This window comes from Apium graveolens, chromosome 2 (assembly GCF_009905375.1).
Source record: "Apium graveolens cultivar Ventura chromosome 2, ASM990537v1, whole genome shotgun sequence".
NCBI lineage: Eukaryota > Viridiplantae > Streptophyta > Magnoliopsida > Apiales > Apiaceae > Apium > Apium graveolens.
Window position 1 is genome coordinate 10,356,938 of NC_133648.1, and position 16,885 is coordinate 10,373,822.

At 39.9% G+C, this 16,885-nt stretch overlaps 3 protein-coding genes across 3 annotated transcripts; all 3 read right to left on the reverse strand.

The window, feature by feature from the left end:
• Window positions 1–4,055: 4,055 nt before the first annotated feature.
• On the reverse strand, window positions 4,056–7,751 carry LOC141706912 (glycerophosphodiester phosphodiesterase GDPDL7-like). Its single transcript, XM_074509800.1, has 10 exons — window positions 7,598–7,751; window positions 7,194–7,371; window positions 6,811–7,107; window positions 6,570–6,679; window positions 5,978–6,479; window positions 5,841–5,885; window positions 5,441–5,716; window positions 5,221–5,360; window positions 4,648–5,131; window positions 4,056–4,464 (listed from the first exon to the last, which is right to left on the reverse strand). The coding sequence occupies exons 1-10, from the start codon at window positions 7,613–7,615 to the stop codon at window positions 4,172–4,174; spliced, it is 2,343 nt and encodes a 780-aa protein (XP_074365901.1). The 5' UTR covers window positions 7,616–7,751; the 3' UTR covers window positions 4,056–4,171.
• A 1,292-nt stretch (window positions 7,752–9,043) lies between these two features.
• LOC141706913 (temperature-induced lipocalin-1-like) lies at window positions 9,044–10,084 on the reverse strand. Its single transcript, XM_074509801.1, has 2 exons — window positions 9,664–10,084; window positions 9,044–9,581 (listed from the first exon to the last, which is right to left on the reverse strand). The coding sequence occupies exons 1-2, from the start codon at window positions 10,033–10,035 to the stop codon at window positions 9,399–9,401; spliced, it is 555 nt and encodes a 184-aa protein (XP_074365902.1). The 5' UTR covers window positions 10,036–10,084; the 3' UTR covers window positions 9,044–9,398.
• Window positions 10,085–12,654: 2,570 nt separating this feature from the next.
• On the reverse strand, window positions 12,655–13,989 carry LOC141685387 (uncharacterized). The gene is made up of 2 exons (XM_074490493.1): window positions 13,324–13,989; window positions 12,655–12,909 (listed from the first exon to the last, which is right to left on the reverse strand). Exons 1-2 carry the CDS (start codon window positions 13,987–13,989, stop codon window positions 12,655–12,657), a joined length of 921 nt encoding a protein of 306 aa, XP_074346594.1.
• Between the last annotated feature and the right edge of the window lie 2,896 nt (window positions 13,990–16,885).

Genomic DNA, 16,885 nt, shown 5'->3' on the forward strand with positions numbered 1-16,885 from the left:
CAATAGCTCACACAAACGTGGCTTAAATAAACAACATTCATTCTTATGGAAGAGGTTGGTTGCTTGGGTTCTTACAAGTTGAATAAAAGGACTTCTTTAAGAGCTTGTTGATGCAGATTAATCCAGGGGCACCGAGACCCAAGGATGTTCGACCCCTCCTTCTAGCGCCAAATGATAACTCCTGGTGGCGGGGCCGCTCCTTCGACGCCGTGCCTGGATCCTTTGCCGCTGTGGAGGTGTAGTTGTGGTGGGGTTCCTACAAAACAACACCGGAATGGGGGTTTTGGTCCCGCGGCGCCTCCGGTGTGAGAGTAAGAACTCGCTTTTGAGGAAGATGAAGATAGATATGAATGAAGGGTTGCCGTGTGAGTATCTGAGTGTAAGAGAGTGATTAACCCCAAAACTTTACCTTCTTAGGCTATTTATAGCCCAAGGGTAAAGTTTTGGGATTGGTACCTTTAAATCGTAGCCATTGGTTCTGGGAGCGGAGGACACCTGGCTGGAGTGGATGCTTTACACATGTCAGTGCGGGACTTGCTGAGGAATGTTCTGAGTATCCTCTGACACGTGCCCTGATTATTCCCATGATTGATGTGTGACAGTTGTCCCCATCATGTGCTTGGGCCAATATCTCACGTGCTGGGATTTATCAAGGTTGGGCTTGCGGGACTGGGCCAGTCAGGATTGGTAGTGTGCAGGACTAGTCCTTTCAGGAGCTGCGTGGAGTTAGGAGTCCCGGACTGGCCCTTCCAGGAGCTGTATATAGTTAGGAGTCTAGGACTAGTCTTTCTAGGAGCTATATAGAGTTAGGAGTTTAGGACTAATCCTTCTAGGAGCTGCATGAAGTTAGGAGTCCGGGGTAAACACCCTGTAAGAGCTATGAGTGCTATGATGTGCCATATGTGCTATCACCCGACCCGACCATGAGGTACATCACTCTTCCGATCTAAAAATAAGGTACTGGTAATGGTAGTGATGTTCATAAAATTTCTAATCTGAAATTTGATCCGGAAAAAAGCTCGAAAATTTGATTTGAAAAAAAATCGATCCGATTTGATCTGTTACGTGGATTTTAAATGGGTCTTTGCCTTTCTAAAAAATACGGTTATACCTGAAATTTTAAAAATATATATAAAAGATTAGATAAATATTTGGTTCCAGAAAAGTCACGATAAAAGGTTGATTCGACCCCAATAAGAGTTATATCGTAGTATCAATTATTAGTTTCCAAAAAAATATCTGTTACTTGGAAAGGATTTTTGTTGACAAAATTATCGAAAGGAATTGTTTCCACATTGACGACTCAAGAATTTTCAATAATCAAACAACCAACAGGAATGAAAGATTAAATAATACAAAAAATCAAATAATAACAAGAAAAACCAATATATAGCTAGTGTGCTTGGGTAAAGGGAAAGACAAAAAGTTGGGGGTTTGCTCTTGGAAGAGAAAGAGGCGGTGGGAGAGGATGAAACAGGTTTTTGAGGGCAGTTGCCCCTCTCCTACCAAGCCTATGATTTCTTACAATAATCTTAATCAACTGCCCTTGAAACACACACAACACTCTCCTCACTCTCCTCTTGTTGTTGTTGTTGTTGCTGCTGCTGTCTGAGCAGAGCAGATGCTAATAATCTTAAGCTTGGAATAACTGTACTTTTGTTGTTAATGTCTTCACCTCCATTCCATTCCATTTCACATACACTGTACTTATGCATGTATGAATGTATCTATGTAAGAGCAAGCAAGTCCGATGCAAATCTAGCTAATGACAAAAGAGGCTATGATGATGATAAAATCATATAAATTATAATTGTAGCGAACCCCGGTTGGAGCTTGGAGGAATCTGACCCGTATCTTGGCTGGGCAACACTGATGGCATGCGATTATATATGTATTTATGTATGTATATTTCGCAAGCAACTGAGATAGTTGCAGCCATGGCGGATTAATATCCTTCATTGTTCTCCACTTTTTTACAGATCTGAGCCTCTGTCTTTCTTTAATCAATTTAAGTTTTTTTTTTATTTATAATTTTGTGTGGTTCTTTTTGGTAATCATGAATTATGATTGTATTTATTTACCGTTAATTTTTTTAAAGTAATATGTCTGAGTTTAATAAAAAAAATTATTTTAGTGAGTTTATTAATTTATCTGGAAAAAAATATTGTATTCTTAATGTTGACATCATAGAAAAATATAATTTTAATAAAATTATTATTTTATTAATTATTACTTGATCTCGGTTAAAACGAGTGTTTTTGTTAAGTTTTTACCGATTGTACTTTTTCTAAAAATGAACTACATATTTTTTTGCAAAAAACAGCTAGTAATACCTTGTTTCAAAGAAGTTGATGGAAAATGTTTTTTGCATATTTTATGAAATCGTTTTTCTATAAACCTCAAAAAACACATTTCTTAAACCCCTCAAAAAAGAATTATAATTCCTAGGGAAATTAGCAAAAATAACAAAATTAAATAAGGGTTTGTCTAGTTGTGCTCATGAGCACATGTTATGCAGTAAAATTTATAAAGATTAAAGTGTTTTGATTGGTGTATGCGCTGTAAATACAGTCCATCATTATTAAGAAGTGTTGGCAAATCAAAATAAGTTAAAATTATAAAGTTTGTGATTAGTGTGTGGTCATGGGAATACCACAGAAAAACCGATAAATATGCAATTTTTATCCATTTTATAAAAAATAACTAATTTTTGTTGTTGTTTTGAGTTTGAATCTAATCGTATCGAGTTGCAAATGTATATTTTTGTAAAATGTTTTAAAAAGTTGCATTTTACAAAATAAAATTGAATAAAAATATTTCCACCAAAATTACATAAAATTCTTTATTTTTCAAAAAAAAAACCCTCTTTTCTAATTTACTTTTTTGGCAAAAAGGTTGGAAAAAATTATAAAAACTAGGTTTTAATTTTGAGAAATACTGAATTTCCCAATTTTTTTTCCAAAATACTGATATGCCATATAGTAAATAGCAATTTTCTTAAATATAATATGAGACTCCTCGTGCATCAATGTGCACTTACAAATTAAAATATGGTAAAATTAATGTGCGCTTACCAATGTGCCAGATAGTTTGGTAAAATTTTTGGGCTCTTTAATTTTTCAGAAAAATAAAAAAGGGCAATTTGGTAAAACTAGAAGTACAGACCTTTCGATGGGCCGTGCTTATTTTTTCGACTGGGGAGATATAAAGAAGAGAAGTCGACAAAAATAGGGCTAACTCATTAGTTTAAGTATGAGGCTTTGGTACGGCGGCGAAGAGGAGAGGGTGTTTTAACAAGGGGGCTGTTGCCCCTCTTCACTACCACCAAATCCGATGATTTCAACTCCTTTTTATTACAAGAAACATAAGTTAACAACCCCCCTTTCTTCACTCCTTCCTCACCACTCACTCTTTCTTTCTTTTTCTTTTTTCCTCAGATATCGATGATAACATAGGGCTGTGATGATTAACAAAGAAAAATGAAACAGGCTTTTGTCCGAATCGTATCTTGGCATTGGTAGACATAACTGATGGTCAAACATTGGCAACTGTTTTTGTTTGCAGCCATGGCGGTTCGGTTTTTATGTCTGAATTAAGGCGAATCTGAGCCCCCCCCCCCTTCTAAGTTTTAGCTTCAACTCTTCAATTCAATTAAATATTTGTCTTCTTTGATTTTTTTTCATTTTTATCGGAGATTGACAATTTTTGAAATTTATTTTTAAATTATTCCCATTATTTGACATCTATTGTTTCTTCTTTAACCCCGTATTAAATTTTAAAATTTTAGAAAAGAATAGAAATTTGGGGGATTATAGACATCGGCCGATTTTAAAAATGGTAAAAATTATTGTTTGATTCACTAAATCACTGAAAAATTATTTGATTTATCAAAATTTGCTTAGACAAATCACAAATCAGTACCTTAAACTAATAGTTTCTAATTCTAAACTATGTAATCATTTGTCATGTTAAACAGGAAAATTTTAAAAAGTAAAATGCAAAAAAAACTGTCATGTTAAACAGGAAATTCTAAATATTAACTCTATAAATCCCAATGGAGTGAATAAGCTGGCTTTGTTAGATGCTGTTTGAGAATAGAATTACTGTCAATGTTATTTTCTGCATGGGCTACAAATAATAAAATGACAATTTGAACATTGGTCCATTCCCATTAGAACAAACAGAGAAAGCTAAAAAACAGGGTGATCACAGATGAAACAATGCCTAAATTACCAACTCTCTTTGTGGCTCCGGAAGCTGCAGGTGCTGAAGCTGGAGCGTTGGCCTTACCCTTGCTTACTGGTGGTAGTGGCGGATCAACGACGTCGCCGTTTTCAAGGACCGGAGTTGGTGGTAAAGCTGGTGGTAGTGCAGATGGATCAACTTCCGAAACTAGACCACCAGCCCAAATAGGTGCCAGGTGAAGTACATTGTCAGTCCTGTTAAGATCCGCGCATGGATTCTCTGCATAGCCAAAAATAAAATAAAAATGCGTAACTAGGTAACGGATTTTACATACACTATGTATACATACACTATGTATCTCGCTCTGGGGATTGTAAGATGTACGCAAAACTATTTGATGGAAAACAGTTGACGTTATTTAATTAGGCGAAATGAAATGAGCTTAATCTTAATTATACTTACTCATGAATGCACTTGCTGTTGCTGGATAGTCGGTGACCACACCATCAACATTTAGGGAAACAAATGTAGCAAGTTCGAGATAAGGATCTGCCAAGAAGTCCAGACTGAGGAACAAATACTCATTCCTGAGGCGGGAGACATATACAGATAGATTTGCAGCATGCATTTGATCCACAACTTCGGTGAAATTAGTAGTAAAGTAACCGGAGTTTTGTATAACGATTGACTCTCTATCAATCACAACTGAATTAGCGTTTTTCTTGATTTCTTCTACTACTGCTGGAGGTGCATCACTTACAGCTTCCTTAATAGCCAGGACTCTTTCGTAAGTTGGAGTGTTCTTGAATACTGATAGGACCGAGCTATCGTCTGACTGAATTAGGACCTTCTGAGGGGTTTCCTTGTCAAAACCGGCCTTTTGAAGAGCTGCAGTGACAGCGTCTACCACACCAAGACCCTTCTTTGATGCTAGATAACCCGCGTTCTAGAGAAAGAAAGTACAAAAATTCTTACTGGTGTTTTCTACGAGTAAATTGCATAATCAAGTAGCAGAATGAGATGGTCCAAACTTACTTCTATGTTGATCAAAACTCCTCCGGTTTTCCTAGTCTTGGCAAGTTCCAGGAAGGCATCAAGTGTCAAAAGCTTGCCCTTGTTCTTGTTCCTCTGGTTTCTCAACAACCCACCATCTTTGATAGGAATTTCAATAGTAGCTGCAAGTTCAAAGTACACAGATAAGTAAAATTATAGATCAAACATGTAAAGAAAAAAGGTTGTAGTTTTTAAAGGCTACGTCTAAGCGATTCAACTTCGCTCCAGGTGAGATCAAATGAGAAAATTCCATTCGCTGGTTGAATTTCAGGGACACTTGATGATCTGTCCACAAATGTAGCGAGTGCTGTTGTTGTGCTAGTAAGATCAATGTTGCTGGAGCAGAAGGCAACTCCATCTTGTGACATTTGCACAGTGCAATCGATTATATCTGCTCCATCATCTACGGCTTTCTGATATGCAAGGTCAGTGCTGCCAGGGTAATCACCGCTAGCTCCATTGTGTGATATGATCAAACCTGCTCAAAGGCATTCATAGACTCGTAAAAAACCAGTCAAGAGCTTGTTAACCTATTGAACATTATGTAGGACACAGATGCGATAATCTAAATTTATTTGATATGTGTTGTTGGACGTCCTCACCTCTCACAGCCTTGGTAGTAAGGTTCTTGCTCTGAGAAAAACATGCTACGCAAAGAACACATGAAGATTAAAGTTAGCTAGGATATTCCTTGAGAAAATTGGCAGAAAAAACAAGCGAAACAGTCAGGATTTCATACCAATAGAATTTGATGCAGTAGATGGGAAATCTGTAAGCACACCATCAACGGAGAACTGAGAGTTGTCGATAAATTGGAGGTACTCGTTGACTGGATCATAACTATAGTTGTAACTAGGCAAGTTATCATTTGAGAAACCAAAAGCATATACTTCAAGACCAAGCTTGTGGGCATCAGCTACAAGTGTAGTTGGGGCATCTGTGTAGTTGTCCTTGGTTACAGGAACGATGTAGTCTTTAGGGACAAGAATACCGGTTACATATGGCTTGATTGTGGCAAGATCATTAAGAATTAAACCATATTTTTGCTTGGTTGTGGCCTCAACATCTTCTTTGCCCAAGAACTTGAAGATGAGCTTTGTTTTAGCTTTGTCCACTTTCCCACTCAGGTACTTCAAGAAGTCAAGTTCAGGGGATGAAATGTGACTAGCCGTCCAGAACTGGGCTGAATCTAAAATGTACTTAGCTGCATCTAACTTGTGCTGGGCATAGAACATCTCATTCTGCATTGTGGCAGATAATCGAATCAAGATCATTATCATTTTGAATCTGTTGGAAATCAGCAGAATGTAAACTAGAATGATATCACTCACCTCGATATTTAGCCACATTCTTGTGAAATTAAGTGCTGCAATATCATCTGGAGTCATAATTTGATTTGTACCATCAAATACACTTGATCGAGTGAACACATTTTGTACATCTGCAGAAAGAAACACCAGCCAAGAAGAGGCAAATACTTAAATGGAAAGTAAAAGGAGTAAGCGATTAACAACTTTCTACCGTACTACATCTGGTTTACATTTTGAAATATGGAGTTACTAAACAACTTACAAAATGTAGTATTTTTCAGGTCATCCAACATGTAATCCATGGCAAACCAACCATGAAGATCACGACCATTGACATTGTAAGTCTTGTCTCCCTTTGGATAGGCGAGGGCTGCTGTTGTCGAAAGGTCAATGAGGATGTCTGAGGTGCAAACTCCAAGATTGTCCTTTGTAAGCTGAACATTGCAGTACATAATGGTGTCCGGAAGGCTTAATACAGGAGCAAAATTGTAAGCAAAGTTACTTGAATCAGGAAAAAGTCCTGAATATCCGCCACGGGCTACAACCTCGGGTGGACCACCTGTATTCACAATTGTAACGAGTCCAAATATTACATCAATGAATCTTTATGTTTAAGTTAAATTTCGAATAACTATGTTCACTTACCGTCCAAGGTTAAAAATTTCTTGGTCAGGACAGGTGGTGGTGGTAGATCATTAGCACCGATATTTTTTACATCTACATCTTTGTGGTGACCGCCATTAGGATTATTTCTTGCTGCAACCGAGCCGGTCAGCAGCAACAAGGAAACGAAGAACAACTGCCTGAACATGTTCTTAGGCACCTGGATAAACCCGAAAAACATTACAGGAAAATTAAAATAAAATCAGAAAAAATGGTTCCAGGCAATGCACACATTACAATTAAGCATAATTTTTTTGACAATCTTCCAATACATGTAATGTAACCATTGAAGACGATTTTCGTCACAGATAACTTCCAAGAAACACATTTTAGATATGCATGTAAATCGATAAATTTATTGATATCATGGTTGAAACGGGGCTTACTTGATTAATCATTTCCATAGGATGAACCTGAAGAATAAAATTGGCATTCCTAGTCGAGTTTCTTGAGGGGAAGAAACCCAAAAAGGAATGCAATGAATGTGCAAATGAAATATGAGACAGGAGTTGGTTAATGTATATAGAGAGGAACCAATGGGTTTGTAATAACAGAGTATCTAGCTCCTACGTTTTAGTCGCATCAATTATCGGCCATTATTTCATTTGCTTATATTAATTTTTATCCAAACACTATTCATAGCCATTGAGCTGCATACGTGTATGTGGGTTTACATTTATTTGGTAAGTGATTAAAATTCAACATTATCTTAAAAATTCTATTTTTTTATCAAACGTGACATCATACATCATAACAGTTTTCTTATGTGTGAGCCTATATGTATGTATTCAAAATTCAGATCATATTTGAAAATTACTAGTTATACAATTGACATATTAGCATTTGAAGGAAATTTCAAGATGTCTAACATCGGAGTATGACAATCAGGAAATTAATATGTTCATTTCTCAGTATAATTAAATTTGTTCTCAAATCAGGAAATGAGATGTTTTGAAATGGATCTTGCATAAAATAAGGTGTTTTAGAATGGATAGTCATCTACTGCTAAGACTTTTGTACGCTGCAATGTTATAATTCTGAACAATGGCAAAATGCTAAGCAACTTGTATCATTGTTGGAGGCTTCAGTCAAAAGAGATGATGCAGAACAGTGGACCAAACCAACTATACGATGAATTTATGCGTAACGGTGGTCTAGAACCACCACCTGTCCTGATCAAGAAATTTTTGACCTTGAACGGTAAACATGATTAAATTTTGATTTTGAATGTATGCTTTGCGAGTAAGAAAATTTAATTGATGAATGTCTTATTTATCCATAGAGTTATTGTTTTTGCTTCTGTTCTTCTATCAAATCACATATTCATTCTTTTAATCGTGCAATGAGCTATTAATCCACAAGAGTATGTATATGGGTGTATGGTATATATCTAAATGTGGAGGATTGTGTATGCCCTTCACTAATATTTTTATGTTTTGTTACTTTGAAAGAAAGTTGTTTTTGGCCAATACTAAACATGCCGGTTGCGATGTTTGAAACAGATGTTCTACAAACAGGCGAAGAAAACCAATCAGTGCTGTACAATATTATAGAGAGCCTGAAGTGAGAGACTGTCCCACCCATTGTTTATTGTTATACTTTGATGAAGTTTCAGTATACTGTGATTTATGCTGTTTATAATGTGTTGCATTTGGAACATTGTTCTTTGTTCATGTATCCAGACCTTCCTAAAATCAAAGAGTGGTATGCTCATTATGGGCGAGTTTTAATGTATCGGATAAGAATGTATGCCTCAGTTGAGTTCTTGCTTTTGAGTAATTAAATGTTGTATGTTCGTAATACTCAAGTGTAAAGTAACTCGTGGAATGAAGTTGTGAGAACAAGGCAGAAGATGACACCATGTATGGTTCATGTGTACATCACTTGCATCAATCACAGGCACATTTCTGTTGTACACAAACACAGCCTAATACACTGAAGGATAAGTTGTATTACAACTAGACTCCACAAACCTCCTTGGAAGTTATTTTTCAGTCTGTAGCACTCAAAACTTCATTGACAGGAGCATACAAGAAAGTAACTAACAGTTTATCAGACAACACTAGCACGCTCTATTCATAGGTTTTAATACTGCAAGGTCCGAAACCCTTATTTCTATATATTTCTACACAGCTGGTAGTACAGTTGCCAAGACATGTGATTTGCCCTTCTTAACCCTCACCCCCTCTATTTACCGAAGAGGGATTTGATCCACCAAATGCCTTTGTCTGTTGGGTTTTCATCGCTCGCCGGTGGAGGATCAGCTTGCGGTGTCTTATGAAGCTTGCTCACATCATAACCTTCAGCTTCAGCCTTTTGCAAAAGACTCTTGTAGGTTTCTTCATCAATATGAGTGTCCCTGCACAGTATCTGCACAAAACAAATCCACATGATCATTACAAAAACCACGACACAACTCGATTAAGTATAGTTAGTTGAGATGGATGATTACCCAAAGAGATTTCCTGTTGGGTACACCAACAAGAACATGGTGATAATCCTGATCAATATACAAAACCCAGTAATCTCCAACAACAGGAATGACGGGAAGGAAAGGCGGAACATAGAACTTGACTTTGAGCTTGGCCTCATCACTTGAAGGGTCAGCTTTGTAAGCACTTCCTTCAATAGAATCTCTCTTCCCAGAACTCCAAGTCTCATTCAGAACATGGACAGTACCATCTCCGTTCAGAGTGTAAGTAGCTCTGGTATTCTCACCATTCCTTGGCTGAAAAAATGAAGGGAATGAAGCTATTTCGTACCACCTTCCCATGTACCTTTCCAAGTCCAAGCCTTTCACTACTTCCATATCTTTGTTTGCCATTCTCACTGTGTGTGTGTTCTATGAGATGATTAGCTTTTGGTTTAGAGAAAAATATGCAAGCAGTGTTATCTTACGTATTGATAAGGTAGGGAAGCTTCTAGATTCCAGACATACATACGTGGAGGGACGAATACTCGACATTTTCTGCGTGTAGCGTGCACTGTCGACTTTACAAGTTTGTTTCTTTCTTCTTTTTCTTTTGGGAGCTTGTGACAACTGCATGTTAGACTTAATTTTGTTTCCATTAATAAAACCAGTTGTTACGCCCGTATCTTCTTCGGTGTGAATGAACCGTCTTCGGCCACTCAAGAACTGTCTTCGGCTGCTACCTGAAAGAAAAGAGAATGCCAGAGATTGTTCGCCCAATTCACCGCCGGTGTGAGAATAAAAATCTGGATGTAGAGTGGGTTCAAGGAATACAAGAAAATAGAGAGTACTTATGAGAATGAGTGTGTGATTGGCTATGCCTTACTTTCCTGGGTTTTTATACCCAATCCTCCCATCAATCTGTTGAGCTGACTGGGCCTTCAGTTCATGGACCTGTTGGGTCTTCGGCCCAATAGTATAATTGTCTAATGGACCTTCTTTCGGCGGGCCTTATCGGACCCAATAGTATAATTTTCTAATGAACCTTTTCTTTATTACTTGAAAGATTATTTTGTTAGCTGCTTCGATTTCCCCGTTCCCCTGGGGATGTGCGACTGAACTTCTGCTAGACTCCGAAGTTATGCAGAAACCTTCGGAACTTATTTTCAACGAACCGGGTCCCTTTATTCGAAACACATACTTTCGGGATTCCAAATCTGAGAATGATCTGCTCCAGAAAGAACTTCTTGGCTATTTCTTCAGTTATGGAGGATAACGGCCAGGCTTCGACCCACTTGGTCATGTAGTCGATGGAAATTATGCAGTACTTTGCATGTTTGGTGCTGTTAGGCAGAATTCCGACAATGTCTACGACCCACATAGCGAATGGAACGGGGCTAAGGATATAAGTCATTTCCTCGGGAGGTTGCTTCGGAACTGTGGCGAACAACTGACATTACTTGCATTTCTTTGCATATTTGCTTGCATCAGATCGCAAAGTCGGCCAAAAGAATCCTTGACGAAGGATCTTGAAGGCGAGAGACCGACCGACCAGATGTTCTCAGCAAATTCCTTCGTGCACCGCTTCTAGGGCCTTATGTTGCTCTTCAGTATTCAAGCACTTTAAGAGGGGCTGACTGATAGATCGGCGGTACATTCTTCCATTGACAATTGTGTAGCTTGAGGCCCTATATCTAACCTTTAGGGCTTCCCTTCGGTCCACTGGGAGGATTCCCTTTTCTAGGATATTTCAAATCAGAGTCATCCAATCAGTGCCTTGGTGAATCTCAATGCATTCTTTCTTTTCGATTGAAGGTGTCTTGGCTTCGGTGAGATAGATGGAACCGGTTAGTCTCTGTGTCTCTGCCGAAGGTAGTCTGAAGAGGGCACTTGCCCGACTATTGTTTTACCTGCCTATCTGACTTAGCTCAAAAGTTTCAAATGACAAAGAAGAGTCTTTTATCTTAGTGGTATAAGCCTTTGTCTGAGGATCCCTTTGTTCATATTCTCCCGAGAAGTGTTAACCACTAGCATGGAATCAGTAAACGCCCTTAAGTGGTTTACCTCGAGGCTTCGTGCCAACTCCATCCCTGCCAGGAGGGCTTTGTACTCCGCTTCATTATTGGTGAGGGGGAAGTCGAACCGTATAACCTGACATATTTCAAATCCGTCGGGGCTGGAGAGTATTAAACCGGCCCACACTTCTTCCCGACGATCGACCCATCCACAAAAAGCTTCCATCTACCCGGGGTCCGAATGAGCTGTTTTTCCGGGGTAAGATCCTGCGGCCCAGAAAATGTGCATTCGACCATAAAATCCACCAGGGTTTGAGCTTTGATCGTCGTTCGGGGGGACGAACTCGAGGTCTTATTCTCCTAACTCAATGGACCAAGCTACAACTCTACCCGAAGCTTCTAGCCTTGTTAGAATTTTTTTCAATGGCTGATCGGTGACAATTTGAACTGATCGACCTTGAAAAGAATATCGCAATTTTTGGGAGGCCATGACCCGCCCATATGCGAATTTCTCAGCGTTGGGGTACCTTATTTCTGCATCCTTAAGGACATGAGATACGTAGAAAACAGGATGCTGGTTATCTTCATGATTTTTCATAATTACCACCCCCAGTGTTCTGTCGGACACAGCTAAGTAGAGTTGAAGTGTTTTCTTCGGTTCAGGCCTCATTAAGAGTAGTCCCTTGGTGAGATATTCTTTCACTTCCTCTAACGCCCTTTGACATTCAGGCCCCCACTCAAAATTCTTTGACCATTTAAGCACGACGAAAAAAGGAAGTGCCTTCTCGGCCTATCTGGAAATGAAACGCCGAAGGGCGGCCAGTCGGTCGGTCATCTTTTGGATGTCTCTGATGCATTTGGGAGCTTCCATTGATAACTGCTTCGATTTTCTCCGGATTCGCCTCTATCCCACGGGCACTAACCATGTAGCCTAAAAACTTTCCATTTGACACTCTGAAAGTGCACTTGTTCGGACTGATCCTCATGTTATTTCTTCGGAGAGTCTCGAAGCATTCCTTTAAATCCTCGGCGTGACTTGGAACAACGACTTTACGATCATGTCGTCCACATAAGCCTCCATATTTCGACCGATCTGCTCCTTAAACACTTTGTTCACCATTTGCTGGAATGTGGCTCCAGCGTTCATAAGTCCGAAGGGCATTTTGATATAAGCATAAGTTCCCTTCGGAGTTATGAACGTTGTCTTGGGCACATCCTTGTCGTTCATGGCAATTTGATGATAACCAGAAAAAACATCAAGAAAACTAAGTACCTGGTATCCGGACGTGGCGTCTATCAGTTGATTAATGCTGGGTAGGGGGTAGTGGTCCTTCGGACAAGCCTTATTGAGATCTGTATAGTCCACACACATCCTCCCCTTTCCGTTGAATTTTTTAACGACCACCACATTAGCCAACCAGTCAGGGTATTCAATTTCTTCTATAAACTTAACTTTCAGCAGCTTTTCCACTTCAGCCTCAATTACCTTATGTCATTCGGCTGCAAAAGTCCTCATCTTCTGCTAAATCGGTATGGCCTCGGGTTGTACATTAAGGCAATGTTTAGCTGTCTTGGGATCCAAACCAGGCATATCTTCTGGCCCCCAGGCGAACACATCATGGTACTACCGAATCACCGCAACAACTTTTTCCTTTAGATCACTCTCCATATTTCTCCCAATTCAAACCATTTTTCCCGAATGGCATGCATATAATTCAACCTCTTCGTTCTCGGCAGCTGGTTCGGAGATCAGACTTGAAAGATCGGCTCCGAAATTTTCCAACTCAATGTTCAGAGTCTCTCTGTTCCCACTGGGCTCTGCTTCGGTTCTTTTTCTCTTTCCAGTTTCATCTGGCTTCCCATATGCATGATCTTTCTCCAAGTCCTCCAACATTATTATCCGGGCGGTTTTCTGATTGCCCCTCATCTCTCCTACCCCTTTCTCAGTTGGGAACTTAAACTTGAGATGGGGTATAGACTCTACTGCCTCGAAGGTCGAAAGGAACGGCCTTCCCAAAATGGCATTATACGGACTCTCAATCTGAACCACGTAAAATTTCACTGGCTTTTCAACAGTATATGGTAACTTACCCAAAAGGACGGGAAGAGTTATCGTACCTTTAAACTGTATTGGATACCCTCCGAAGGCGTAGAGAGGTGCTTCGTTGCAGGACCCTAGTTGTTCTCCCGCCAAGTTCATCATACAATAGGTTTTGTGGAACAAGATGTTGGCCGAGCTACCGGTATTCACAAGCACCTTCCAAATTTTATTCTGTCCAATGAGAGGGTTGATGATAAGGGGGTTCTCATGCGGGGGAATGACGTCCTCATAATCCTCCGTACTGAAAGTCATAGGCGTGTGGGGCTTCGCCTGACCGAACTAATAGAGGTTGTACACTTGTCGTGCGTATTTTTCTTCGCCGTTTTACTATCTATGTCCAGCATACTACCCCCGAATATTGTCTTCACCTCACCCCTTATCTGTCCCTTCGTTCGGGCTCCTCAACTTCTGGTTCCTCCTGATTGTCCTTCGGTCCCAGTCTGTCCCTCATATCTCGGACGAACTGATTGATTTTGCCTTCTTTGATCATCCGTTCAATAAGCCTCTTGAGGTGGTAGCATTCATCAGTATTATGCCCCTTATCTCTGTGATAATCGCAATACTTGTCGGGGTTCTTCTTATGATTTGGGACTTTCATCTTGGCGGACCGAACGAACCCAGGCTTGCCCTTGATCTCATGGAGAATCTTGGAGATCGGTGCATTCAGATGGATGAATATATCTGAATCTCTATCTCGGCGTCGTTCGCCCCCACGGTCGGTTTCTTTTCTTCCTTCTTTCCTACTATCTTTTCGGTCATTTCCAGATCTTGAGCTTTCGTATCTTTCTGCTCGCTTCGTTCGGTCATCCCGTCGGAAGTCTTTGTATCCCCTATACTTTCCATCTTCCGACGAATGTTCTAACCCTCACAGATATATCATTTAAGGATTTGGGGGGGGTATCATAAAGGGAGGAATGATGTTTTTTACTTTTGTAGGGGTCCAGCCCCGCCGTAAGGAAGTTCATAGCTTTGACTTTGTCCAAATTCGTGACCATTCCAGCTTTTTCCTTGAACCGAGCCAAATAATCCTCTAGTTCTTCGTTCGCCCTTTATCTATAGTGAACTAGGGCCTTAGTGTCCTTCACCTTTCGGCATAGATGCGAGTAGTACTTCAAGAACTTTCTCTTCAGCTGCTCATATGACCCGATGGACCTGGGTTTGAGGGATTTGTACCACATCGAGGCCGATCCTTTCAGGTAGGTCTTGAACATTTTGCAGAGCATGATGTCATTATACTCCATCCCAATCATCAGCAATTCGTACTTTTCACAATGGTCCTCCGGGTCGCCCTTTCCATTAAACTCACTCATCTTTGGGAATTGTCTTTCCTCGCCTAGGGGAGGTCGGTATTGCTCGATTTCTTCCGTCACAATCGATTCTCGATCAACCCTTCTGTCGCCGAACATGACCTTTTCCAGGCGAGTCAGCTTGATTCGGGATCCATCCAGTTCCTCGTCCGAATCAGATGAAATGTGTAGCTTCATCCTTTTCCTTCCGGGGTGCGAATCAGAGTCAGACTCATCTTCTTCATCATACCCCCTATGGTCTTTCTTGGGTTTGGTGATTTTTTCTGGTTCATCAGCCCGCAATGCTTCACGCAGTGCTTTCTCCTGTAGATCGATTTCTTCCCTCTGGAGCTGTAGGGCTTTCAGCCGTAGCTTCGCCTAGGCCTCTGCTTCCTTCTCATCTTGATCATCTTTTGCCTTGCCCTTCTCCGTGACTGACTTTTATAGCACGAATCTTGATGAGCAAGGCATCTTCTTCGGGAGTCAACTTGATGACCCCATCGGCGTCCACCATGGAGGACGTCTGTCCCCAGTCGTGAGGAGTGAAACCAGGTGGTGGTGAGAGGTCATGAACTGTGTTTGTCATCATCTCAATATCTCGTTTGTAATTCTCATATTCCCACAGATGGCGCCAAATGTTACGCTCAGATCTTCTTTAGTGTGAATGAACGGTGTTCGGCCACTCAGGAACTGCCTTCGGCTGCTACCTGAAAGGGAAGAGATTGCGAGGGATTGTTCACCTGATTCACCTCCGATGTGAAAATAAGAATTTGGATATAGAGTGGTTTCAAGAAATACAGGAAAATAGAGAGTACTTGAGAGAATGAGTGTGTGATTGGTTATGCCTTACTTTCCTAGGATTTTTATACCCAATCCTCCCATCAATATTTCATCTGTTACATCTTAATAATGAAGAGAAGTGAAAATGGGGCGTTATGATTGTGTAATCCCAATGGTTTGAGTAGAAGTGAGCCTCAATCTGCTAAGCTAACTGGGTGTCGATTCATGGACATGTGGGCCTTCGGCCCAATAGTATAATTTTCTAATGGGTCTTTGTTCTTATTGGGCCCATAACTAACACTAGTAATTATTACATCTTTTGTTTTTTATAGTTAAACACACTCTCATGCACATCACTATATTAATGAAAGAGAACCCCGAGAGGAGAGGGGCTAGAACAAGGGAGAAGAGTGCTTGCGTAGAATGGTGGTAAGAAAATGAATTACACATTATCTTCGACAACCTAACGCACCGATTGCAAGTGGACAAACCAGGATAAGGTGATTTATTGGCTACAGAAAGACCTCCACCAAGTGCCTCCTCGTAAGTCATGTTTAGCAATTGACATGACTCGTGAAAACCATTGACACAAACAAAGAATTAGCAATTCAGCACACAACTAATATAAACACTGCAGCGAAGAAAACAATTTCTACTCAACACTCTCAGAGTCGGTCTACCACATGGCAATGATGTGTTAGCAAGGTGGGTTAAAGTTGACCGACCATTTCAAAGTCGGTCTATTCAGTATTCACGTGATAATGCGTTTTAGTAAGGTATATCCACCTACGTGAACTTGTCAGGTGAATTACATCTAAGAGTTACGTCAATAATGGTAGTGTGGATAAAATGAGACTTGTTCTTTTTATAGCAAAAAATGATAAAAATCTGTAAGTGAATTATGTTCAAGTTAATTAAATTTATTTAATTCATGCCTCTAATTTCTTCATATTTAACCTTATAAAGGAGAGGGTAATAAAAGTGGTATAGCACTTGTAACCATCCAATTCTTATGAGGTATGAATTGAGTCAAATGCTTGTAGTTCGGAAACAAAATGGATCAAAAGCTCAAATATGTAAAG

Excerpts from the sequence above, each read along its gene's own strand:
- LOC141706912 (XM_074509800.1), bottom strand. Across the intron at positions 6,480-6,569 it reads GAATGTGGCTAAATATCGAG|AATGAGATGTTCTATGCCCA; the intron begins GTGAGTGATATC and ends GCCACAATGCAG. Across the intron at positions 4,465-4,647 it reads AACAGCAAGTGCATTCATGA|AGAATCCATGCGCGGATCTT; the intron begins GTAAGTATAATT and ends TTGGCTATGCAG.
- LOC141706913 (XM_074509801.1), bottom strand. The coding sequence starts at position 10,035 with ATGGCAAACAAAGATATGGAAGTAGTGAAAGGCTTGGACTTGGAAAGG. Across the intron at positions 9,582-9,663 it reads CCAACAGGAAATCTCTTTGG|ATACTGTGCAGGGACACTCA; the intron begins GTAATCATCCAT and ends TGTTTTGTGCAG.
- LOC141685387 (XM_074490493.1), bottom strand. The coding sequence starts at position 13,989 with ATGACTTTCAGTACGGAGGATTATGAGGACGTCATTCCCCCGCATGAG. Across the intron at positions 12,910-13,323 it reads CATGCCATTCGGGAAAAATG|GTACTTAGTTTTCTTGATGT; the intron begins GTTTGAATTGGG and ends TCCGGATACCAG.